General features: G+C 41.4%; 1 protein-coding gene across 2 annotated transcripts in view; it reads right to left on the bottom strand.

Annotated features, from left to right (window-relative positions):
- The window catches only part of LOC308091349 (ATP-dependent clpX-like chaperone, mitochondrial), a 47,359-nt gene that overhangs the window by 18,341 nt on the left and 1,708 nt on the right, over positions 1 to 27,310 (bottom strand). The window contains exons 2-11 of one of the 2 annotated variants that reach the window (XM_080436901.1): positions 25,436 to 25,519; positions 14,280 to 14,434; positions 12,531 to 12,645; positions 11,320 to 11,474; positions 9,611 to 9,770; positions 5,100 to 5,141; positions 4,096 to 4,275; positions 2,693 to 2,857; positions 1,670 to 1,758; positions 34 to 198 (exon numbers count right to left, since the gene is read on the bottom strand). In XM_080436901.1, coding sequence (XP_080293027.1) covers positions 34 to 198; positions 1,670 to 1,758; positions 2,693 to 2,857; positions 4,096 to 4,275; positions 5,100 to 5,141; positions 9,611 to 9,770; positions 11,320 to 11,474; positions 12,531 to 12,645; positions 14,280 to 14,434; positions 25,436 to 25,493 — 1,284 coding nt within the window. In that variant the 5' untranslated portion in view covers positions 25,494 to 25,519. The remainder of the gene's footprint in view (positions 1 to 33; positions 199 to 1,669; positions 1,759 to 2,692; positions 2,858 to 4,095; positions 4,276 to 5,099; positions 5,142 to 9,610; positions 9,771 to 11,319; positions 11,475 to 12,530; positions 12,646 to 14,279; positions 14,435 to 25,435; positions 25,520 to 27,310) is intronic. The other variant, XM_080436902.1, reaches the window with a different exon arrangement.

The raw sequence follows: 27,310 nt of genomic DNA, 5'->3' as shown, positions 1-27,310 counted from the left end.
ATGTCATAACGGTGACAACAACCCTGTTCATACCTTCTCGTTCTTCCTCCTGCTGATGATCCTGTCCAGACCGTTGAACGCTCCGGACGCCACAAACAGGATGTTGGTGGTGTCCACCTGAACCGTCTCCCCCCTCAGCTTCCTGCTGTTCTTCTCTGGAACGTTGACGATGGTTCCCTCCAGGAGTTTTAACAAACCCTTCATTAAAAACACAAAACAACAACAACAATGGCCATCCCAGTTAATTCATTCATCACGAAAACCAAATGAACCCTAGTAGTGTTTCCTGTTCTGTATAGCCAACATTTGGCCAAAGTTAGCAGAGCTACAAGCTCACAGCGTGTCGTGTTGTTGTGACTCTCTGAGAGCTTGTAGATTTAATGACTTTCTTCAGGAGATATTTAGTGCAGTGCAGTCAGTGGTTCAGTCTTTTATCCTTGCAGTCCCCCCCTTCTTACATCTGACACAGGTAAAAGAAAAACGGACCCGAACCGAAATGGTCCCAGGACATTTGGTCAGATTCTGAGCCGTTACAAGATTATTTTCAAATAACGGAATCGAACCTGAGTGGTCCCGTGACAATTTGGTCAGATTCAAATTCTTTATAAATAAATGTGGACTTTATGGAATAATAGCAGACCTATTGACCAATGACCAATTTATGATCAAAGCTTTGCTTTCACCTCGTCAGAGGAATCCATGATTTTTGCACAGCAGTGTTTTCAAATCAGCCTGGCAGCTGGGCTTACCTTGCAGTATGCTGGTGCGCATGCATTGCGTAGCTCAACTATTTTTTTTGTTGCGCAACAGTAATCTGATCCTAAACCAGCCTAAAACATCACGCAAGATGCACAGCCATTCATGTCGCTGCTGCACTAACCTGACTCCTAGGTCTGTCTAAAACATCACACACAAGTTAAAGGCTCTACAACATGAATTTAAAAAACAATAATATTTAATATCATATTGTCCCTCAAACGTTTTTTCAAAAGGTTTGAGCCTAAATCAAGCCTCAGATATACTCATTCCAACTAACTTCTCTCTGGCTTATAAAGCACTTTCACCTGCAATACCACATTGTCCTGTTTGGCACGTGGCGCTATTGAGCCAGTTTGTATGCATGTTATCTCCTGGTTCTGTGTGGAAAAAGTAAACAAAATAAATAATTGGTTGGAACTGAAAAACGGGAGGGATTGCACCCTGACGTGACGTCACGTCAGGGTGCAAATCAGTTTGGCCTGTTTTGAGACTAATTTACAGAAAACCCCAGATTTGCTGTGAAAGCCTGAGTGTTCAAACTGGGGTATTTTTGGGGATATAAGAGAGGTAGGGGAGACCATAAAAACACAAAAAATAAGAAAGTTAAAATTCATGGTGTAGTCCCTTTAAACAGCACTTCAGACAGACAGTAGGCATACTACGGGTCTTCTTGGAACCACTCGGGTATGATTACACATAATGATGGACACACCCGAGTTCCGAGGTAATAGCGCCGATTCCGACCCGCCCCCGAGTGATTATGATAAAACACGGATCCGACCCGCACTGGTCTCGGGTCCTGTCGGGTATTTTCGGAATCGGGGGGCCCGTGGAGAGCTCTAGTGCAGTGTACACACAGACACACACACACACACACACTCAGTATGATGAACATATAAAGTAGACAGACCTGTTGCACACCCTCTCCTCCTACGTCTCTCAACTGATGGATTCCTGGAACGCTGCCGATCTTATCCACCTCGTCCAGGAACACGATGCCTGTACGTTAATACGAACAACATAAATGTTACGTTCCGTGTAGTTTTGTTCCACGCCTAGAGTGAAAACACCGAAAAATCGCTGGCAGTGGCGTGGCAAAATTATGTTTTATTTCTGGCAGTCAAAGAGTTAAAAGGAGTAGTTCACCCAAAACATGACTTATTTTCTATCAATTACACACCCTATTATTGAATTCATGGAGATTTTTTTGGTTTTTGTCTCATTCCTGAGCCAATAATTTGATGACCGGTGGAGTCTCCATTGAGCCTCCTATTGACCTCTGCCGGTCATCAAATTATTGGCTCAGCAATGACACAAAAACTAAAAAATCTCAATGAATTCAATGCTTCATGGGGTGTGTGATTGATAGAAAATAAGTCATGTTTTGGGTAAACTACTCCATTAACACATTCCCTGCCAGAGGGGTTTTCTAGAACAGGCTCAGCCAGTGCCAGGGATTTTGACCATTCTGACTCATCTTTGAGGACCCACAGACAGAATATGTTGTGTAATGACTATGAACACATGGAATATCTCAAAACAAAGATTAGAATCTCTTCTTTCATCTGGAAAAGAAAGTGAGTTGATAGAATGTTCCGTTTTTTGTTTTTAGCTAGAGGTAGTTGAATACAGCTTGTTTTCATTCATGGATATTGTTTTGTTTTTGTCTCATTCCTAAGACAATAATTTGATGACCAGCGGACCGGTAGGCAGCGGTTCCGGTAGGAGATATAAAGGAGACTCTTTGCTCCTACCAGAACCTCTGCTGGTCATCAAATTATTGGCTTAGGAATGAGACACAAACTAAAAACATATCCATGAATTCAAGTCTTCATGGGTTTTTTTCTATGGACTACTCCATAGAGAAAAAAAGTCATTTTGGGGGTGAACTACTCCTTTAAGGTTTATTACTCTACGTTGTGTGGTGTCTCACCTTGCTGGGCCTTCTCCACAGAGTAGTTGGAGTCCTGCAGCAGTTTGGCGATGACGGACTCGATGTCTTCGCCCACGTAGCCGGCCTGGGTCAGGGTGGTGCAGTCACAGATGGCGAAGGGAACGTCCAGACACTTAGCCAGCGTCTGAGCCAACAACGTTTTACCTGTTCAGACAGAAAACATCATGTCCTTTAACCCAGTGGTTCTCAAACGTCTCCATGTCAAGGACCCCCAAAATGATATGAATTTGTCCGTGGACCGCCAACTCAAAAATGTTGTTCCAGGGACCCCCAGAAGCAAAGATTTGAGTCACAAATGTTCGCTTTAAATATATATATATATATTCAAAGATTTGCAAACATTTTCAAGATTTTTCAAAAATAGCAGATATACAAGCTCATAGTACGGCACTCAGTGCCGCACTATGAGCTTGTAAATCCGCTATTTTTGAATAGCCAAAGTATAAAATATGGTTAAAGTGGTTAAATGATTGTGAAGCTATATTAACACATTTTGCTAGGGACCCCCTGGTATCCCCCCCCCCCCCCCAAGGACCCCTGGGTGTCCCCGGACCCCACTTTGAGAACCAATGCTTTAACCTTTATTTATGCAGGTGGAGTGGAGATACGAGGGAGCCCTGTTCAGGGTAGCAGCAATACATTTGTGTCCGGGTAGCAGTGTTGATTTTGACAGCAATCCTGCCGGTCCTGACCGGCACTAGAAAGTACGATCATATTTCACCAATTCTAGCATCCCTACATTGGCTCCCAATGTAGGGATCCCAATTTATTTCTATTTTTGTGCTCTCCTACTGTATGGTGTATTTTATCTCTGTGAAGCACTTTGTAACTTTGTTTCGAAAGGTGCTATATAAATAAAGCTTTATTATTATTATTATTAATATAATTTTGATTCCGTTTTAGTCAGTCTTTTGAATCAAATTCCATTTAGTTTTAGTCATATTTTAGTCATCTGAAATGTTTCGCTGTTAGTCTAGTCGACTGCGCTAGAAGGAATCGACGGATGGGACGTCATCCCAAAAAAGCGTCACTTCCGTCCGTCCAATGATTTGGAGAAAAACACTTCTAGCTCGGATTATTTTATTTTTTTTGGTGAAAACCAGACATTTTCAACGGCGATCGCTCTAAAATGGCCGATCGCGGTAAAAGAAACGTTCCAGTGGATAGACGGGACCCTCCCCCACCCCCCCGGACACTTTTTTTTTTACATCCGGGTGCACGTTGTGGCTTCTGCGGCTGTACAAAGATCGTCAAAACACGGTAAAAAAAAACGCTGGCACTCTGAGGATGATTTGGACGCATAGTGCGTGGCACTCAATGTGTTAAGTACAGTAGTTGAGTAAATGTACTTAAGTTACTTTCCACCATATGAATAAACTGACCTGAGCCCGTAGGTCCCAACAGCACGATGTTGCTCTTCTCCAGCTTGATGTCGGCGTGGGCGGAGTCCAGCACTTCCCCGCCCCTCGGCTCCTGGGCCGGCTGCTGACTGGCCTGCTGCTGCATGGACGACGCCCCCAGGGCGTTGCCATGGGGACTGATGCCTGCGATCTGCAACAGCTCTACAACGAGACAATATGAATATAAATTATTCTCCATAATTACACTTTATGACGTCATTTATTCATACGTCATCCCAAAAAGCGTCACTTCTGTCCACTCCTATATTAGGACTTGTAGAAAAACACCTCTAGCTTCTTTTCTTTGGTGAAAACGAGCCATATTCAACGGGCGATAGCAGCAAAATGGCCGATCGCGGTAAAAAAATGTTTTTGTTCCGGTGGATAGACGAGACCCAGTGGCAGTGAATGTGTTAAGACCGGGAACGCATCTGTGTAACCACTTCGACCATTATTTTTTTTGCTTTGGATATTCAAAAATAGTAGATATACAAGCACATAGCGCGGCACTCGTGAGCTTGTAGATCTGCAATTTTTGAGAAATCGTGATTTTTTTTGCAAATCTTTGAATATATATATATATTTAAAGAAAACATTTTTAACTCAAACCTTTGCTTCTGGGGGTCCCTGGAACAACACATTTTGAGATGATTTTCCAGGGACCCCCAGAAGCAAAGATTCGAGTTAAAAATGTAGTTTAAAAACATATAGATATTCAAAGATTTGCAAAAATTTTGTAAATCTGCTATTTTTGAATAGCCTAAGTATAAAATAATGGTTATAGGCTATAGCTAAAAATCTAAAATGACACCCACCATCTAAACCTGATCCACCCAGACAGGGATTCAAAGTGTTTAACCTCTGAGCCAAGGTGATGATCTAGATTCTAGAAGATCAACGTTCCTGGACCTCAAGATGTACCAGAGACACATTCATAAAGAACAGCAAAAAGAGCCAATCACAACAACCAGAGACTAATGACTTACTTGTGAATCTGTATTCATCTTCCCGTCTTCTCATCTCTAGTTCTATAAGAAGAACATCAACAATTACCACTATTTAACATCTCTGAAGAAGAACATCGACATTTAAGATTCAACTATTTAACATCTCTAAAAGAAGAACATCAACATTTAACACTATTAAACCTATTCAACACGGTAAAGCATCTGTGTCACTTTAGATTTCTTTGGCTATTCAAAAATAGCAGATCTACAAGCTCATAGCGCGACACCGAGTGCCACGCTGAGCTTTTAGATCTGCTATTTTATTATATTGTTATAGGCCAGGGGTAGGCTGAGTGGTGGACATTGCTCTTGTCTTTGCATGTCTTTATGTATGTATTTTGTTGTTTTCTTGTGTCATGTCAAATGTGTGTACCGTTATATGTTGTATACATGGCTGCTGGGTCGCAAGACAAATTTCAGTGCAAACTGACAATAAAGTATTATCGTATCGTGTTTTTGAATGAGCATGATTTTTTTTCATATATATTCTAAAAATGTCTTCTAAATCCTAACAGTTTAAAAAAAAAAAACGTATGTTGCTAGAAAAGTGGTGCTCCAACTTTTCCATGTCAAGGACCTCCAAAATTATATGTATTTGGCCGTGGACCCCCATCTCAAAATATGTTGTTCCAGGGACCCCCAGAAGCACAGATCGGAGTTAAAAAAATTCGCTTTACATATATATATATATATTCCAAGATTTGCACACATTTTCAAGATTCTTAGCAGAAAAATAGCGGATCTACAAGCTTGTAGATCTGCTATTTTTGATTAGCCAAATAAATCTATAAATGACACAGACGCATTCCCGGTCTTAAAGGGTTAACGAAAAGCATCGACAGTCTGTTTAACAAAAACAACTCTAACGCCTCACTAGAGCACAATTAACAATGTAGGCATTTAGCAGACACCCTTCATCCAGAGAGACGTACAATGAGCAAAGTAAATAATCATATACATACAATACAGATAGCCAGTGTAGAGCCTCATGAAACGAGAGCTAGGCCTGTCACAAGTATTACATAATCGTATAATCGCAATTATTTGAGATAATCACAAAAAAAATTGCATAATCGTCATCATCGTTTCCATGTTGAAAGATTGTCACACATGTTCTTTTTTACTTCTAAATTTTTATCCCGCGATTTTTGTAACCCATTTTTTTCACCCGGTGCCAATTTCCTAAGTGATCCTGGGCACTACACCAGCCCTACACCAGTATTACACCTGTCACCCCACAGTAGGGAGGCCAGGGCCGAGCTCATGCTTCCTTCAGGCATGAGAGCCAACTGACCTTCTTGTCACCTGACAGGGGGGAGTTTCCCTGGTTGGACGTAGCGCGTGGAAGGAACACGTTATTCCAACCAGTTCCCTTCCCCTCCATCAGGCGCCCCGGCTGTCATGGGGGAGGTATTAACTACCCTAGGAGACACGGGGAGAACATGCAAACTCCACACAGAGTAGGCCCTTTCGCCAACCCCACCTAGGGTATGGGCGCTGATGACGCGGAGGAGAGAACACGCCCCCAGTGCCCACAGCGTCCCCGGCGGGAATCGAACCCAGGACCTTCTAGCTGTGAGGCGACAGCGCTACCGACTGCGCCACTGTGCCCCTGATTGTCACACATGTTCAAACATTAAAAAAGCAGAACTAGCAGATCTACCAGCTTAGCAGATATACAAGCTCATAGAGCGGCACCGAGTTATGCTATGAGCTTGTAGATCTGCTATTTTTGAAAAATCTTGAAAATGTGTGCAAATCTTTGAATGCATTTACATCCTAATATTCGAGCGAAAACGAACGGCGGCCATTGAAATGGCTCCACCTCCACCTCAACCCGGAACTCATCACTGCCCTTTCGCTCACACACAAAAAGGTACCCATATCTGCTTTTTTCTTCTTTCAACTTTGTGCGCGTGTGTGTACGTACGTCCTGTGTGTGTGTGTGTGTGTGTGTGTGTTTGTTACTGTGCCTTTGTACTTTCGCGGTTTGTCCGTGCGGTCTTCTACACGCCAGATTATGCGCAAGAAGCAAGCAACCAGGTTTATGAAAACAAGCCCAAAAGAAGTGAGCCCTACAACCCGCAGTGTCGAACTCTAGAGGTTTGGGCCGCTAATTTCTAGTTACATACATTTTTAACTCAAATCTTTGCTTCTGGGGGACCCTGGCACAAAACATCTTCAGATGGGGGTCCGCGGCCAAATGTATATCAATTTAGGGGTCTTGGCATGAAAAAGGTTAAAAACCACTGGTCTAAACAACATGCTATCTAAATAATCTGTACAGTACATTTGAAACTATAGGCTATCAGGTAAACAATGAACCTTGCATCTGTAAAATCTAAGTCTAATTCTCCAGGCCGAAAGCGTAGCCGAGACTATGTTTTGTCCGTTAACAGCTAATCTCTGGCACAGTTGGACAGATCGTCGTGAAACTGTGCACACACACACTCCCTGGATGCCAAAGCAGAACCAGTTGCCCACATTTTTCACATCGGCCTCTTATAGCACCACCAGCAGGCAGATTTTTTGCAAAAGTTTGGCTATTACTCCTACAGATGCATCACACACATGTCGGTACGAAGTATCTCTACAGTCATGTGATCAAGACGGGATCTGTCTGATTTCTTATTATTCCAACCTGATTGGCTAAGATAGGCTTCAAAAGTTTGCAGGAGTGGTCCGTTTTGAACGAATTGCCTCAAATCATGAACGCATGGCTGAATTGCTGAACCACGATAATCTACCTGACCTGGCGGAGACGTGTGCCGAGGAGCACTTTTTTTCTAGTTAATATTTGTGGTCATGAAAACAATCCTACGAAACAAAAACATGACAACGAATGAACAAGATAATTATGTCTATTTTCGTGAACGGAAGTGCCAGCTTCCTCTCTCGGATTTCGGTAGGTGTAGTTCCAGACTCTATATAGCATTCAGACTCTCAGAGATTATGGAATAGTTATCTGGCTACGCGCGAGACTATGCCAGAGAGAAGGAGAAGTATTGGGTGGGAGTCATTGTAGTCCAACAAACAAAAATGTGATTTTTTTTTACTGTTAAGGCCAGTCCACACCAATGCAACTCCTTGCAACCATTATCCCCAAATGGCAGTTTCAAGTAGTTGACTGGCCTTTAGATGATGAGCTGTTGTCAATAAATCATTACATCATCATCATAGTCATTAGGGTTGGCCAAATGGAGACATTTTATTAACCGGTTACCGTTAGGCCTTACCGATTAATTAATCGATAACCGTTAAGGAAAAAAAATGTAAAAAATAAAATAAAAAAACAAACATTTTTTCTTCTTTTTGTTTTCTTTTTTTAAGGGCCAAAATACATTTTATTTCAAAGGGCCAAGTCTACTCTGTTTGTTTTGTGTCTCCAGCAGAGTTTCTAGTGTCTCTATCTCTCTCTGGAAGAGGTTGCACATGAACTCTGCAGCCGCACTGAGGCGCTCCAACACAAACAATACCAATACAAAGACGAGGAAGAAGAAGAATAAAGTGGAAGTTACGTGTGGTTACAGGTGTAGACTTGGCCAAAAAACTATTAACACATTCCATGCCAGAGTTTAATCTCATAATGTACTCACCAGTGCCAGCGTTTTATTGTTGTTTTTTAGTTTTTTTCATGTCGCCACAGACCTCGCTAAATAAGTTAAAAGTGCGCGTTCATTTGGTTCTAAACACACAGCGGATCCGTGAGAAACGGCGAGCGAAAACAGTTTCCAAATCCGTGCCGCCATCTTGAAGCTACAGCCGATAAACGGTAAACAGTGATCAGCGAGGAGAAAAACAACAACCAGAGAAAATCGAGTTTTAAACAGGATCCCAGACAGGAAGCGGATACGATCGAAAAAAACGGAACCCGAATAATTCCATTTCCGACCAGAAACCGGAAACGGAAATGGATCAAAAAAAATCGGAAAGTGCACCTGGGGCACTTAACATGGGAATCGGCGGTTCGCGTAGATCTACGCGACTGGCACGCTGCGGCTTTAAATAGGTTCGCGTAGATCTACGCGACTGGCATGCAATGTGTTAAAAAACATTTTTGGCCCAATTTTTTTTTTTTAATATTAATTGTTAGTCGTTAGTATTAATCGGTGGCCGCTTAACGGTCGGTTAACGGTGAACGGTTATCGGTTGGCCATCCCTAATAGTCAGAGTAAATTACAATCTTTAAGTCACTTGACTGAGGCCCGAGATTATATTCGTAAAGATGCATACAATTGATCTATGATACTATCACAGAGTCTCTCTCTCTCACACACACACACGTTTGCAATGAGAGAACGTTACGTTTTCGGGGGACAAAATATTTCAACGTCCCCATGCGTCCCCCATGCTGCTTCATTGGGACTTGTTGCCTTGACTTCAATTACTTCTCTGACTTGTAGCCTGTGTTCTGGCTCTTCAAAGTGCAGGCTGCTAGTAGCAATTATCAAAGCATTAAGTACAGGATTCTAAACGTTATGAACACTGACCCCGTGGTGTCAGGGCGGCCGGTTTCTCCACCTCCACGGCGGTCCTGGCGGCAGCGGGGATGTTGTTGTTGAGCCGCTTGTAGTGGTTGTACACGGCCACGGCCAGGACCTTCTTAGCGTACGACTGACCCACCACGTACTTGTCCAGGTAGGCATAGATCTGAATTAAAACACATGTTTAACCCATTTTAGACCGTGAAAGCATCTGTGTCATTTTTTTGATTTCTTTGGCTATTCAAAAATAGCAGATCTACAAGCTCATAGCGCGGCACCGAGTGCCGCGCTTATTTTTGAAAGAAAAGTCGTGAGAATTTACGCAAATCTTTGAATATATATATATAAATGTTTTACTCAAATCTGTGCAAAATATTTTATATGTAAAATCATTTTCAGATGGGGGTCCGCGGCCAAATGCATATTTTGGGGGTCCTTGACATGAAAAAGTTTGAGAACCACGTATATACATATAGCAACATACGTTAAAAAAAGAAACTGTTAGGATTTAGACGACATTTGTAGAATCCCCCAGGAGAAAATATTCGACTTACAAATGTTCGCTTTTAAAAAATATATATATATATTCAAACATTTTCAAAAATAGCAGGTATACCAAGCTCGTAGCGCGGCTATGAGCTTGTAGATCTGCTATTTTCGAATGGCCCAAAGAAATCTTAAAATGACACAGATGCGTTCCCGGTCTTAATGGGTTAACGTAAGTCGATGAATTGAATACATAAGACCACAATGGAAACAACGAGCCCTCAGGACTTTTTTTGTGTTGTCCTTTTAACATTACTTGTGTAATTGTACTGCTCTACTGTTTGCAATGTGTTAATAAAGTATTCAATCAATCAAATCAAATTCTAATTATTTATTATTCATTCATTGTAACAGTGGTTTTCATGTCATGTATTTGTATCCCATCTGAAACTACATTGTGTCATCTGTGTCATTTTAAGATGTCGTTGGCTGTCGTTGGCTCGAATCAAACTGGGTTCGATTGAAAAAAAATAACGCATCGCATCGCCGCACGGTAAATTCGAAGCCGGTGTGCATGAGGTCATTGAGGACCATGTGTTCATTTAAAAAATGATATTGTCCGTTTTTTCCGTGCGGAAAATCGCACCCTGTCTGCAAAGGCCTATACTCTAAAAAAAATCACACCCTGTGTGAAGTGGGCGGTGTCTTGCTAGCTAATCACAATACTGAATGGAGTCAACCAATCATGTACAAAAAATAAATACATTTATTGAAACACTCTTTATGATGGACGAAACCATAACTTAAAAAAAAACAATTCATGTTTTTTTTTAAGTTATGGTTTCTTATATGGGGCTATGCACAAGTGTCATGTGACACTGGCCAATCACAGTCCTGAATAGACTGTGATTGGCCAATCACGGTGCAGGGTTAGGCGGGGTACTTTTTGGCCAATCACAGCGCAGGATAATTGTACAAATTTCCAAACCTCACTTATAGGGGCGGTTTCACTGCCCAAAAATGTGCAAAAAAATCCACAATTTAACAAAAGAATCTACAAGCTCATAGCTATTTTTGAATAGCCAAAGAAATCTTTGACAGAGATGCGTTTCCAGTCTTAATGGAATAAAAACGTACACATCATTCTTCAAGATTTTTAAAAAATAGCAGAGGTCTGTTTGTTTCAGAGGACGTTACCTTCTTGGGGGGAGGGGGGGGGGGGGTCTTACCTTCTTGGGGGGAGGGGGAGGTTTGTGTGTGAAGGCCATTTTGACGGCCTCGGCAGCAGCGTCTGCCTCTTTGTTCAGGTTCTTCTTGCTGTCCGTCTCAGACAGAACCACGAAGAAATGGTGGCATTTCTCACATTTCACAAACCGTGTTGACGCTGGAAGAAGAAGAGGAAGAAGAAGAAGGGGGGGAAGCATAAATAGAAAATATAATTGGTGTTAAATGGATACTTCTCTCCCTTCCTACGCATAATAGATGGATTCACGAAACTCTATATTGTATCGAACTTGAAAGGATCAGGTTCTCCCTCAACGGCTCCTTGAAGATGTTTCACAAAACCTGGCAACCTTTTCTGGACCACATTGACACGCTTACTATAGAGGAAGAACTCACTAATTAGTCCTGAGCAGAGACCCCCCACCCCCCCAGCCCCTCTCTCCCTTCTTCTGCTATTTTTGAAAAATCGTGAAAATGTGTGCAAATCTTGGAATATATATATTATTATATATATATAAAAAGCTTTTGGTGTTTTCCCATGTCACATCATCACCAATCTGGGAACCCATCGCCAAATGAAAAGGAAAAACAGCGCCCTCTGCTGTTTTTTACTATCTCACTTGGCTCTGGGAGGAAGTCGACGTAGCACACGTGCGCAAGGAAACCGGGGTTTTGGTCTGCCTTCAGCCTTTCACTTCCGGTGGTGCGACTATGTTTTCATTCCCACTAACAATATTTCTACACGGAACACTAACACCACTTCTCCCAGAGAACATGGATCGTTTTGGTTATAAGCGCACTTGTTTCTATGATGAAAGAGCAAGTTAAAATGTGAGTATCTTTCCGTGGTTTTGTCTGCTTCGAGGACGCTATTGTTAAATTAGTTTCGGCTTGTTTCTAGTGGGGAAGGATCGGCAGACAAGTAAATCCCGGCCACTACATTTGATTGGGTAAAGCGCGGCCTGCTTCCTGGTCTGAAGGCACGCCCACTTGTAGGCCAGTGCGTACTCGATATGACGAACCCCCCCGACAGATTCAAACGCAGAGCAGAATCTGTTCTTGAGAGATTACATCATCACAAACTGAGGTTGGTTGCTGCTAGGACGATGTTTGTGTCAACTTACGAAGAAAGGTCTCTACGTGTGTGCAGGGGTCTCCACATTAACTTACATACAAAGGTCTCTACGTGTGTGCAGGGGTCTCCACATTAACTTACATACAAAGGTCTCTACGTGTGTGCAGGGGTCTCCACATTTGGGGCAGCGGAGCTGGTTTCCTCCTTTCCCTGAGCCTCCAGAACCAGACTGTCTCTTCCCCTCACTGAGGCTTTTCTGTGGAACGACAAAACGACCACTCAATGCAACACACTGCAATCACACGTCGCGACTGGAAGCATATAGTATTTATGACAATGTTTATTAAGTTAAAGGTAGGGTAAGTGATATTTTTTTGGTTAAAACAAAAAGTATTTTGTTAAAAGGTTAAAATACTATATTCTGATAGTAATCATTGCTATAGAGTGTTTTTTCAGTAACAGATGTCTCCCTGTCTCTCCAGCTCTTTAATAAACAGAAAATACATTTTTCGGTAGGTGTCAAAATCTCAGCCAATCAGGAGAAAGCACCCATTTTTATGCTTAATTTGTATAGTGTTCCAGTTCCAATTTTGTCTGCTCATTTCTTAGTGTCATCACTTCCAATTTCACTTGTTTAATCTGTATCCTGATTGAGTTCTCTATCCTGATTGGATAAAATTGGAAATGAAACGAAAATGCATTTTCTGTTTAATAAAGAGGTGGAGAGACAAGGAGACTCCTGTTACTGAACAAACACTCTATAGCAATGAGTACTATCAGAATATAGAGCTATTTAACACTTATTTTAACCAAAGCAAATCACTTACCCTACCTTTAAGAAACTCAAGTCTAAAGTTCGTCAAAAACCCATCCACTTGCACCGAGATAAATTCTTTCTGACACCAGCAGGGGGTAAAACAGCGAAACTACAGGCCATTCATATGAACTGTCTCAAAAGCAGGAAGCTGGGCCCTTGGTTTAACCCTTTGAGACCGGGAACGCAGCATCTGTGTGTCATTTTTTAGATTTCTTTGGGCTATTCAAAAATAGCAGAGCTACAAGCTCATAGAGCGGCACCGAGCGTGCTATGAGCTTGTAGATCTGCTATTTTTGAAAATTCGTGGCAAAATCTTGGATTATGTATTTTTTAAAGCGAACATTTGTAAAATATTTAGTTCCAGGAACCCCCAGAAGCAAAGATTTGAGTTACAAATGTCAAAAAATATATATTTGTACAACTTTTCATGATTTTTGCAAAAATAGCAGATCTACAAGCTCATAGCACGGCACTGAGTGCTTGTGTGAGCTTGAGCTTGTATATCTGCTATTTTTGAATAGCCCAAAGAAATCTAAAAAATGACACAGAGATGCTGCGTTCCCGGTCTTAAAAGGGTTAAAGGTTTAATGACATTCACTTTTACACCACATACAAAGTCTTTGTCCTGGTCCTTCAAAAGTGTACAAAAAGTTTTAAGTGAAAATTCCATTCCATTTCTAAAGCCTTTTCAACTGCAATGAAAAAATAAATCTTTGCCTGCGGGTGTCGCTGGTGAGGGATTTTGCCTGTCAATCATCGCCTCTGCTCCGCCCCCCCCAAAGGAAAGGATAGGGGAGGGGAGGGGCGAGGAGGAGAGTGGGCGGGATTAATCGACTGTGACCTCACTGTCGAAGGGCCAAGCTCAGATTACTTTTCAGCCTAATTATTCAGAAAATCCCAGACCACAGAAAATCCACTGAATGTTCTAAGTTCAGGTGTTTTGGGTGTAATTGAGGTCATAAAACCCCAAATAAAACATTGAAAATAAAAAAAGTGAAAATGAATGTCATGATACCTTTAACACTCATTGGACTTAAGTGGTATAATGCCATCAAAGTTTCCATAAAAAGTACCTTTCCACCGTCGCCATCCTTTGCCGATCCGTCTTTAGAGGCGAAGCAGACGGGGGTCTGCGAGAACGACCGGACCCTCACCCTGGGGGGCAGGTGGGCTTCATGCTGGACCTGTCTGCTGAGAGAGTACAGCTGCAGTCTGGAGCAGGACAAACCTGTAAGACAAATAATAATTATTATTATTATTTATAACGTTACGTCTACTGAGAGAATACAACTATAGCCTGTGCACGACAAACCTTTAACTCATTCAGTGCCATTGACGTGTTTTGATGTGTTTTTTCTAGGGGTGTAACGATACGTTTTAACAACGATTCGATACGTATCACGATACTTTGTTCTCGATACGATACATGAACGATACAGGTTCATTTAGAACAATATGATATGTTTCGATTCAGTGATTTAGTCGATACATGAACGATACAGGACAGGTTCATTTAGAACGATACGATTCGATTCAATGATTTAAAATCGATATAAATTAGTAACCATTTATTTACCCAAATATTCTGTGTGAAAAATAAATACCTGGATACTGGATATAAACCCCTCTTTCTCTTTTTTCTTCTTAAAAGTAAATTGATTATTTGCATTGCAAAACGATTCGATACGATTATTTGCATTGCAAAACGATTCGATACGATACAAAGTCAAACGATACGATATTTTGCTGTTTGCATATCGATATAGTAGATAGTTGGAAATTCAAAACGATTTTTCAATGCAGTTACTTACTATATCGTTACACCTCTAGTTTTTTCCCCAAAGGCCCCCCCAAAGGCCCCGATCTACAAGCTCACAACGCGTCGCAATGCGACGCGTTGTGAGCTTGTAGATCTGCCATTTTCAAATAGCTGATGTATATGTTAAAGTGCTCATGTGGCCCATAGTCGCTTATTTTGGGCTGGTTTTCTTAAGACCTGGTTGCTTGTTTCTCTCACAGAATCTGGCAAACACTGGTTTCAACGCACAGATTATCTAATGTTTTGATATTGTACCGTTTAGAACCGATGCTAGCTAGGCTCTTGGTGTACCTATGATCCTAGATCACAGAGGGCACTACACGGTCTCTATGCGTTTGATGTATATTACCTTTGTGTTTACTTTGCTCACTGAAAGTCACTCTGGGGTAAAGAGAGTGTCTGCTAAATGCCTACATTGTAAATTGTAAAATTACATCAGGGGCCGGAAGTGTCTCACAGGCCTGAGTTTGAGTATTTACTATTTACTGCTATAGAGGCTGACATGGGCCTATGGCCTAGTGTTACTTACAACACAAGAACCAATAGACACACACACATTTCATTGTGAAAACCAAGTTGTTTGGTCAGCAGCGATCATGTCCAGACAGACCACTCAACAGACAGCATTTTGACACTATTAATTAATTGTTACTCAAATAATTGCGGTTAACGATTTAACCCATTGAGACCTGGAACGCATCTGTGTCACTTTTTCATTTGAGCTAAAAAGCATTATTTTGGCGCAGATATACAAGCTCATAGCGCGGCACCAAGTGCCGCGCTATGAACTTGTAGATCTGCTTTTTTTTTTTTATCGTGAAAATGTGTGCACATCCTTGAATATATATATATATATATATATATATATATATATATATATATATATATATTCTTTTAAAGCAAACATTAACTAAAATATTTGCTTATGGGCGTCCCTGGAACAAAATATTTTGAGATGGGGGTCCGCGGCCAAATACATATCATTCTGGGGGTCCTTTACATGGAAAAAGTTTGAAAACCATTGATATAGAAACACACGTTTTTCAGAAAACCGTTTAGGATTTAGAAGACATTTTGCAGAATCGGAACCATCAGGCCTCGATGGGTTAATTGTGTGTTTGGCATGAATTAACATTGGAAAATATGAAGCCTTTTAGGCTTCGTAAACACAAATTGGACAGGGCAGATATGACAAATAACTGAAATGTTATAATTTTTATAACCGAGACATTTTTGACATACAGTATTTAATAATCTTTATGCATGTAAAAATAACTGATCTACAAGCTTACAACGCATCACTTTGTTTTTTTGAGATTTTTTTTAAAAAACATTTATCCCACAATTTTGTAACCCATTTCTCACCCAGTGCCAAAGCCTAAGCTTGTAATCCTGGGCGCTACTCTCCCTCTGCCAGCCTGGGGAGAGCCCCGAAACTGAGCTCATGCTTCCTTCAACGCATGAGGAGTGAGCAGGCCGCTTCTTATCACCTGACAGGGGGGGGTTTCCCCCGGTAGGACGTAGCGCGTGGAAGGAAGACATTATTCCAACCAGTTCCTTTCCCCTCCATCAACGCGTCACTTTGTGAGTTTGTAGATCTGCTATTTCTGCTTTTTTTTATTTAAAAAAAAATTGTGAGAAAATCTTTCAACATGGAAACAATTCTGCAAAAATAATTACGATTATTTATTACATTATTATTATGTAATAATTGTGACATGCGGTTTTTACATCTGCCTTTTATAGCGCCACCGTGAGGCCAGCTTTTGTAAAAAAAATACCTATATATTACTCCTTCAGATTCTGTCCAAAAATCATGCAAATCGGTACACATAGGCATGTGATCAAGACGGATCTGTCCGATATGGAATGGTCCGTTTTGAACAAAATGCCTCAAATCACGGACGCAGCATGCGATTTCCGAGATATTTTGCACGCACATTCCCACTAGGCCGAGGAAGAACCCCTTTTAGCATTTGCCTGTTATAGCGCCACCAGCAGGTCGATTTTTGCAAAACACATTTTAGGAAAAAAATATTCCTCAAATCATGAATGCAGTGTCCGATTGCCGTGAAAAAAAAAGCCCAAGAAGAAATGGCACCCTTTTCACATTGGCCTATAATAGCGCCACCAGGAGGCCCGAGGAGAACATTTTCTAGTTAACACTGATCTTCCTTGGTAACATCTTCAGAGGGACACTAGTATCATCAACATTATAAACAGTTGGAAAGAGTGCGTCAGTGAAAGTGTGTGTGAAGGTGTATAGGTGCGTGTTAGTATCAGGATCGGAGAAGGACAGCTGTCCTCTGTTCCAGTCCAGTTGGACTCTGATCCTCCGGGGTTTCTGCTTCACTGAGAGAACAGGGATTGACCCTTGTTCGGAGTGCGCGTCGTATTGACCATCATAGAACATGAATGACCAGTATTGACTGGCTCTGTGTCCCTTCCTCTGGCAAGACTCTGTTGTCACACCTACACTCCAGCGTCTATTGTCTCCAACCTCAACATCCCAGCTGGGAGTCCCTGAGTCAAAGCCCTCAGAACCCAGGACGCAGTACCAGTAGTCAAACCTCTCTGGGTTGACGGGAAGCCTGTGTTCCTCGCAACAGCTCACACTGGTCAGATCGTCGGACAGGACCAGTCCGGGACGAGCAGTGTTGGGGTCCAGAATCACAGGAGTGTAGGAGACGATGTCCTTCATCTTGTCCCAGACTCTGAAGGTCAGGTTGCCCAGGTGTTTGACCTCGTCTATCAGTGCTGCCGAGTCCATCTGTGGGTCCTGCAGTGCGAGGTGAACTCTTTCCACTTTGGCCTCGTAGTTCGGTGGAGATGAGACGTGTTCAGCTCTCAGCTCCTCCTCTATGGCTCCGATTGTGTTTGAGAGAGTTGACATGTCTCTGTTCAGACCCTCAATCTTCTCCTTCATCGACCGACTCTTCCGCTGCTCTTCTTCCCTCAGCGCAGTGATCCTGGCCTCCTCTTCCTGTTGTAGGAACCGATGAAGCTTCTTAAACTGCTCCTTCATCTGCCTCTCTGTGTTCCGGGTCTGGATCTTAATGTGTTCCGCTGCTTGGTCACAGTCTGCTTTAACTCTACTAAAGATCTTCAGTTTCTCCTGCAAGAGCTTCATCGATTCAGGGACTTCCTCCTTGTCATCTATGTTCCTGTGTTTCTCCTTTAAGAAGGTCTCACACAGCTCATTCAGGACCCGAACACAGAGCGGATCATCCATCGAAGGGTTCTTACTGCAAACTGGACACTTTGTTTCACACAGGGTTTCTTTCCTTTCCAGCCATTCCTGCAGACAGGCTTTACAGAAGCTGTGGCTACATGACAGGAGAACAGGTTCTTTAAATATGTCATGACACACAGGACAGGAGAAATCCTCTTCGGTAAAAGACAAATAAAGAGTCATTTTAGTCTCCGAACGAAGCTACAAGCCACTCAAGACAGGAAAGTCAGTCGCGGGAACACTGCCTCCTCCTGGATATCTGCTTCTTCCGGGATATCTGCTTCTTCCGGGATATCTGCCTCTTGCAGAGCGCGGTGGTAACAAAAAAAAGTTGATTTAACACTGCCTCCCAAGAATGATTCCACCTGGGTCCTCGTTACTTCCAAGTGGTAACTGTCTGGCTTCCTGTGTTAATATGGAGGTGATGATGTTTTTGCGTGATGTAAATTCTGTTGCGCTGGCATCTGCATGGCAACTCTGACATCATCAATATGACATCATATTGACGTCCAAATATGTATCAGTGATTTGGTGGACAGGCGAGGTTGAGCATCTGACACAAAAATTGTGAAATGACATACGGGTTCAGTTTAGTGCAGCGATTACCAACCTGTGGGCCGAGATCCACTCGGACATAGTGGGATATAGATGTTATTGATAATATAACATTAATATTAAAACATCAATGTGGGACATATGAATGCAACTTTAATTAATGTTTGCCTTTTAGGCTTCGGAATAAAAAAATGTGAACAGGCCAGATATGACAAATAACTGAAAAATACAAAGAAATTATTGACAATAGCTGATCTACAAGCTCACAACGGGTTACAAAGCGACGTGTTGTAAGCTTATAGATCTGCGATTTCTGCTTGTTTTAAATATTTGAAAATGTGCGAAAATTATTCAACATGGAAACGATTATGCAAAAAGTTGCACGATTATCTAAAATAATTAGACGATGATGTAATACTTGTGACAGGCCTAAAGCCATCATGTCCAGACAGAGCACTCAGCATACAGCATTTGACACACTCAACATGGGAACCCATTCACTTTTTGCCTGCCACTGATGAGATTTTTTTGTTTTCAGTGGTTTTCCACTAGATGGCGCTGTTCGCTCGCCTATGGATCACTGTGTTTGGCTATCTGTGAGGGAGAGAAGCAGCGGGTCACGTGATCGGGAAGAAGAGAAAAAAAACACCCCGTTCTTTCCTTTGTAATTCGATCTGGAAGAATGGCTTTTCCGCTGTTTTGTGTTTCTTTTTGGGGAAAACAGCCTGCATTGAACTGGCCACAACTATGGAACGGATGATCGCGCCGGATTGCTCCCCCCCCCCCCACCCCTCCCCCAATTCTACGAGACTCGGATACGTCTTTTAACCCTTTAAGACCTGGAACGTATCTGTGTCATTTTTTTTATTTGAGCTAAAAAGGCATTATTTTACACTTTGGATATTCAAAAATAGCAGATCTACAAGCTCTACAAACTGCTACAATCTGCTATTTCTGAAAAATTATGAAAACGTGTGCAAATCTTTGAATATATATTCTTTTAAAGCGAACATTTTGAACTCAAATCTTTGCTTCTGGGGGGGTCCCTGGAACAAAATATTTTGAGATGGGGGTCCGCGGTCAAATACATACGTTTGAGAACCACCGATATAGAAACATACGTTTTTCAGAAAACAGTTGGGATTTAGAAGACATTTCTAGAATAGTCTTACTGTGTCATTTTTTGATTTGAGCTAAAAAGCATTATTTTACACTTTGGGCTATTCAAAAATAGCAGATATACAAGCTTGTAGCGCGGCACCGAGTGCCGCGCTACGAGCTTGTAGATCTGCTATTTTTGAAAGTTCGTGAAAATGTGTGCAAATCTTTGAATATATATATTTTTAAAGCGAACATTTTTAACTCACATCTTTGCTTCTGGGGGGGTCCCTGGAACAAACTATTTTGATGGGGGTCCGCGGCCAAATACATATAATTTTGGGGGTCCTTGACATGAAAAAGATTGAGCACCACTGATATAGAAACATACGTTTTTCAGAAAACTGTTGGGATTTAGAAGACATTTCTAGAATAGTCTTAAATAGGGTTAAAGTACTGTAGTCTGTAGGAGGCATATAGGCCACTGTCACATGTCCTGAAGGAGTCCAAAAGAGAATGGATAATGGTCCTGGGATTCATGAATTAAATTACAGAGGTGACGAGACTTGCGACTAGCTGTGTGTGTGTGTGTGTGTGTGTGTGTGTGTGTGTGTGTGTGTGTGTGTGTGTGTGTGTGTGTGTGTGTGTGTGTGTGTGTGTGTGTGTTTTCACTTGCTACAAGTGACAAAGTCACATGTCAATGTGACAAATGGAGCCATGTCAATGTGACTTTTTAACTTAAGGCTATAATATCTGTAAGGCTGCAACAACAAATCGATCCGTGTTTTTAACACAGATCACATTTGACACAGAGTCTTTAACGTGGTGGTACTCTTGAGACTGTAGCTGCTGTGTTTTTGTTTTTTAACCACAATTAATTTGACGTGACCTTTTTACTCGTAATTGGTATTGTTGACAATAAAGTTGAATCTTGAACCTTGGGTATCAGACTGGCCTACTCTGGTACATTCACTCCCCTGAATTATTTCCAATGAGTGATTTAGCAAACCAAAGCTTTGCTGGATGTAATGACACGGTTTATCTCCTGCATTTGTACAAGAGAACCGCTATCACTGGCTTTTCACATTACCCTCATAAAAGAGAGGAGATAAGGTCCAAAACAAACCGGTGTCATGTGGCTTGGTTATGCCTCATTTATACTTGGCCGTGCATTTGTGCCACACCACGAAAATAGCAGTTCACGTGCCACATTTTGAGCTTGTAGATCTGCTATTTTGGATGCACAACCACCACGTATGAAAACGGCATGAGCAGCAGTAAATGATAACACAAAGTCATGATGAATCCAGTAATGAAGACTGTCAACTCTGTGAGCAGCATTTACAAATCACAATTTAGGCATTTAGCAGACACTCTTAATCCACTAAGACAGGGAACGCATCCGTGTCATTTTACATTTCTTCGGTTATTAAAAAAATAACAGATATACAAGCTCATAGCGTGGCACTGAGTGACACGCTATGAGCTTGTAGATGCGCTAATTATTTTTATTTATTAAAATGTGTGCAAATCTTATATGTATTTTTAAAGGAAACATTTTAACTCAAATCTTTGCTTCTGGGGGGGTTCGACAAATGTCTTCAAAACAAAAACAGTTTATGTTGCTATATCAGTGGTTCTCAAACATTTTCCATGTCAAGGACCCCCAAAATTATATGTATTTGACCACGGACCCCCCCATCTCAAAATATGTTGTGCCAGGGACCCCCAGAAGCAAAGAGTTACAAAATGTTTGCTTTAAAAATATATATTTTCAAAGATTTGCAAATATTTTCAAGATTTTTCAAAAATATCAGATCTACAAGCTCATAGTGCGGCACTCGGTGCCGCGCTATGAGCTTGAATGCAGAGAGACAGTGTAGTGCCTCAGTAATCTAGGATCACAGGTAAACCAAGAACCTATAGAGCATCGCAGTTCCCGCCACTTCCGGGTTCCACCGCAAATTGCATTTTTCCCATTGACATTTCCAAAAATATTTATATCAATTAATTTAAGCCTAGAATCAAGCCATCCAGGGTCCTGGTGAATCATGACCATAAAACGTTTGATTCTGTGATTATTTTTTTTTGAAAACGGCAAAACAAAGGGTATTTATTAAATATAGTATATCATATAATTAAATATAAAATAAAATAAATCACAGAAAAAAAAACGTTTTATGGTCATGATTCACCAGGACCCTGGATGGCTTGATTCTAGGCTTAAATTAATTGATATAAATATTTTTGGAAATGTCAATGGGAAAAATGCATTGAGTTTTTCCTTCCGGCACCAGGAAAAACCAGGAAGTGGGCGGGAACTGCGATGCTCTATAGCGTCAGTCTATCCTCACTTTTAGAACCAAAAAGGTTACTGGACATTCAACACGTTCACAGACACACATTAGATATACCAGTCCACGTAAGAGCAGTGAACAAGGAGGGAAAGACCGCTTTCATGTATTATGTTCCACACAAAATGGAACAAACTTCAGGACTCTCTGAAACTGGTGCGATTGGTCTCAATGGAGACATTCAGGGTGCTTCTTGAGGACACACACTATGGTCTCAATGGAGACATTCAGGGTGCTTCTTGAGGACACACTATGGTCTCAATGGAGACATTCAGGGTGCTTCTTGAGGACACACTATGGTCTCAATAGAGACATTCAGGGTGCTTCTTGAGGACACACTATGGTCTCAATAGAGACATTCAGGGTGCTTCTTGAGGACACACTATGGTCTCAATAGAGACATTCAGGGTGCTTCTTGAGGACACACTATGGTCTCAATAGAGACATTCAGGGTGCTTCTTGAGGACACACACTATGGTCTCAATGGAGACATTCAGGGTGCTTCTTGAGGACACACTATGGTCTCAATAGAGACATTCAGGGTGCTTCTTGAGGACACACTATGGTCTCAATAGAGACATTCAGGGTGCTTCTTGAGGACACACTATGGTCTCAATAGAGACATTCAGGGTGCTTCTTGAGGACACACACTATGGTCTCAATGGAGACATTCAGGGTGCTTCTTGAGGACACACTATGGTCTCAATAGAGACATTCAGGGTGCTTCTTGAGGACACACTATGGTCTCAATAGAGACATTCAGGGTGCTTCTTGAGGACACACACTATGGTCTCAATGGAGACATTCAGGGTGCTTCTTGAGGACACACTATGGTCTCAATGGAGACATTCAGGGTGCTTCTTGAGGACACACTATGGTCTCAATAGAGACATTCAGGGTGCTTCTTGAGGACACACTATGGTCTCAATAGAGACATTCAGGGTGCTTCTTGAGGACACACTATGGTCTCAATAGAGACATTCAGGGTGCTTCTTGAGGACACACTATGGTCTCAATAGAGACATTCAGGGTGCTTCTTGAGGACACACTATGGTCTCAATGGAGACATTCAGGGTGCTTCTTGAAGACACACTATGGTCTCAATAGAGACATTCAGGGTGCTTCTTGAGAACACAGTGACACACTATTCGGTTGTTAAGACGTGACGTTGCGCCCCGCTAGAATAACTTTCGGGTCCAAGCATATAAATAAATATAAAAAATATATATTATAATGTTAATAATAATAATAAATAAATACAAATATAAATATATATATTAGCCTACTTTTTACTGTCTATGATAGTAGCAGGCAAATTTGCCCGATATGCCCCCTATTCCCGCATATCTGAGTAAATACCTCCAAAAGGTTAGCGACACCCACAGTCACAATACCAGAGGGAGCGTTAACAACAATTTGGTACCACCCACCCATAAATCAAACATGGGCAAATTCTCCTTCTACAGCACTGCCACCCAGGATTGGAATAGTCTAACTCCATCCCTCAAAAAATGCAGTTCGCTGGGCTCATTTAAAAGAGCCTTAAAAAATCACCTTTCAGGATGCCAAATGAGGAGGTAGTACCATTTTCCCGTTAGACAGCAGACCCTCCCCCCCCCCTGTTCTTGTACATATTTTTTTTCCCCCTCTTTTTTATTTTTTTTGTTGTACATAGTGTTATATATTTTTTTTGGCTGTTTATTTTGTAATGATATTTGAACTGTGGTGCCACTATATATGCCTATGAATTAAATACCAAGGCCCTCATTGGAAACAAGTCCGCAAGGACTTTTATGAACGGACCTGTTAGACAAAGTATTTTAAATGTAACTGTGCTGTTTTACATTTTTTGCCTAATAAAATATTCAATCAATCAATCAAAGCATTAAGACCCTTATTAACTCTCAATGGTTCATTTCTGAAAAAGGAGGTTATTGTAAAAAGATTTACGGGTTCTGACATGTTTGTTTACAATGAAGAGTGGACGGCGCTGGTACCTTTTGGACCCGGACGTGACGTCGGACTACAAAATGACGTCAGACTTAAGAACCGAATAGTCTCAATAGAGACATTCAGGGTGCTTCTTGAGGTCGCACTACGTAGTGACTGCACCTGTTTCATGTAACACTGTATTTATTTGCATCTGTGACATTGTAATGTGATTCAAATGTTTGTTATTGTTCTTCATTATGTATGTCAGGGGTCTTCAACAGGGGGTCCGGGACCCCTAGGGGGTCCTCAGAGTCACTACAGGGGGTCCGCCAAATCTTTGTGTGATATGTCTTTTTTTTTACATAAACCACTTGAACCCTAGCAGCATCCCTTTTTCTGAGGAGAACTTTGGCCAAAAATAGCAGATCTACAAGCTCAGCGTTGTGAGCTTGTAGATCTGCTCTTTTTGGCAAAGAGGTTTAGGTGACGGCGTAGAGGATAAAAGAGCAGACCAAGTAAAAAAAAAAAAAGTTTAATCTAAAACACAATTTTATACAATATAGAGTAGGGGGTCCCTGCTTCATCTCTATTTCAGCTAGGGGGTCCTTGGCCTGAAAACGTTGAAGAACCCTGATGTATGTGTTTTATATGCCGTTATCAGGGCGTCCTTGAAAAAGAGAGCTTTGCTCTCAATGGGCTTCCCTGAAAAAATTAAGGAAAAAGAAAGAGTCTAAAGTTTAAACAGTATGATATAGAGAATATCAAGAAAGTCATAATCTGTACGTTGAAACTATAGGATGCCTGGTCAACAAATGAACCTAGCATCTGTCTACATAACATGCCATCTAAATCAGTGGTTCTCAAACTTTGTCATTTGCCAAATTGACACATATTAGCCCACGGACCCCCATTTGAAAAGATATGCCAGGGACCCTAATAAGAGCAGATCTTTAGGGCTCTAGCAGTGATTCTCAACCATTTTAATTTCAAGGACCCCCCAGTTTGACCTGCATTAGGGCTACAGAACCCCATTTCATGGCATTTCTATCTCTGGGACCCCAATTCATATCGTAAAATCAACGTTAATTTAGCTCTGAGAGTGTACAAATGGAACCAAATGGACCCGTTAGGGTCCATTTGGTTCCATTTGTACACTCTCAGAGTTAGAGACCCATAAGGGTCTGCAGAGTCTGCAGAGTCTGCAGTTAAAAATGAATCTCACAGACTTGTCACACGTACCTCTGTGAGTGGCGTTCAGGAAGATCCTCACAGACGTGAGAGTGCAGGAACACGTCATCACGCTGCCGTAGGCTCCTCGATGTCCTGGAGACACAACACAAGGACGAGACATGGAGGTCACATGTTGTACAGGCTGAAGGTTAAAACATTAACATAGATTTGTTGTTGTTTATAACCATTGTTTTATACTTTTTGGCTACTCAAAAATAGCAGATCTACAAGCTCATAGCGCGGCACCGAGTGCCAAGCTACGAGCTTGTAGATCTGCTATTTTTGAAAAATCATGACAATTTGTAAACTCGCAAAAATGCAAATCTTTAAATATTTATATATTTTTTAAGTGAACATTTGTAACTTAAATCGTTGCTTCTGGGGGGGGGGGGTACCTGGAACCAAACATTTTGAGAGATGGGGGTCCAAGGCCAAAAACATGTTTTTAAAATCCTAACAGTATATGTTGCTATATCAGTGGTGCTCCAACTTTATATGTATTTGGCCACGGACCCCCACCTCTAAATATGTTGTTCCAGGGACCACCAGAAGCCACAGTTCAGAGTTATAAACTGGCTGGAACCCCCTCAAGGACCCCCCCATTTGAGAATCAGTGGGCTAAAGCACGAGATAAGATGAAAACTATGACATTGTACAAACTAGTCTGTTTCTACTTAGATCATTGATTCCATTACATTAGATACAGTACAGACAATATACACACCAGTGGACAAAAGCTAACCCCATGTTAGTAGCATGTTTATGTACAGAAGCCCAATGATTGAACGCTTCCACAGATAGATATTGTGAAAATAGTCAATCGACAAGCTCACAACACCTCGCTTTACGAGGCGCTGTGAGCTGGGGGTCCAGACCAACAGGTTGAAAACCACTAATGTACTGTAATCGGGGTACAGTAGAATATTGTGCAACGTGTGGTTGTGTGGGGTACACACGTACCCCACACAACCTCGGCACCAGAAAAACCTAAAATACAGAAATGACAATGACATCGACCGACACCAATAATCAAAATAAGTGCTGTATTATGGCCAAAATATGCCATTTGTCATATTTATACTCAAATAAATGTGTTACAAAATAGTGGCAATAGACGATTTACAAGCTCACTTGTAGATCTGCCTGCTATCAGTATTTCCAATATTTTTTGAAAATGTAAGTGTAAGTAAGTGTGGCAGGCATAGTCTTTACCATGTGTGTGGGTACATATAAACTACAGTTTGGGGGTACATATAAACTACAGTTTATATGTACCCTACATTATGTGACAATGTGTGTGGGGTACCCACACACATTGTCACATAATGTAGGGTACACATAAACAGTACCCACACATTGCACAACATTGTAACTGTAACACAATATGCTGGCTGGACAACAACATGACATCTAGTCTTAATGTCAACATTAGCTGAGAGGCTTTTATAAAGCATTATACTCCTTCACATGTCACTGACCAATCAGGATGGATCTTCCTAACTGTTTGATACATGTAACTAACAAACAAAAACAAACAAAAACAAACAAAAACAAACAAGCTAGCCAGCAAGCTAGCTGTAGCTCTGGTCCAAAGCCTTAGTGAGTTCTCTCTAAATGCTCTCTGCTCATAGAGCCAACATTACACTGACTGCCATGCGAGGTCTCTGTCTTTAGTACAAATAAACTAGAATTATTTCACTATTCACTGAAACAAAGGCTGTTTTGTGTTGTTTAAAGTCTATTCTCCAGGGTGGCAATCCTCTCAGCACCCCACCTTCTCTGTAAAATACACTTTTTGTGGAAGAAAATAAAATATGTCCACCAGACTGAAATTATTGTATTTGCTCCATTGCGCCCCCTACAGGTCTGCTCAATGGTAATTTA

This window comes from Gymnoscopelus braueri, assembly GCF_963280865.1.
Source record: "Gymnoscopelus braueri genome assembly, chromosome: 9".
NCBI classification, from domain to species: Eukaryota; Metazoa; Chordata; class Actinopteri; order Myctophiformes; family Myctophidae; genus Gymnoscopelus; species Gymnoscopelus braueri.
This window is presented reverse-complemented; position numbering and strand designations above follow the sequence as displayed.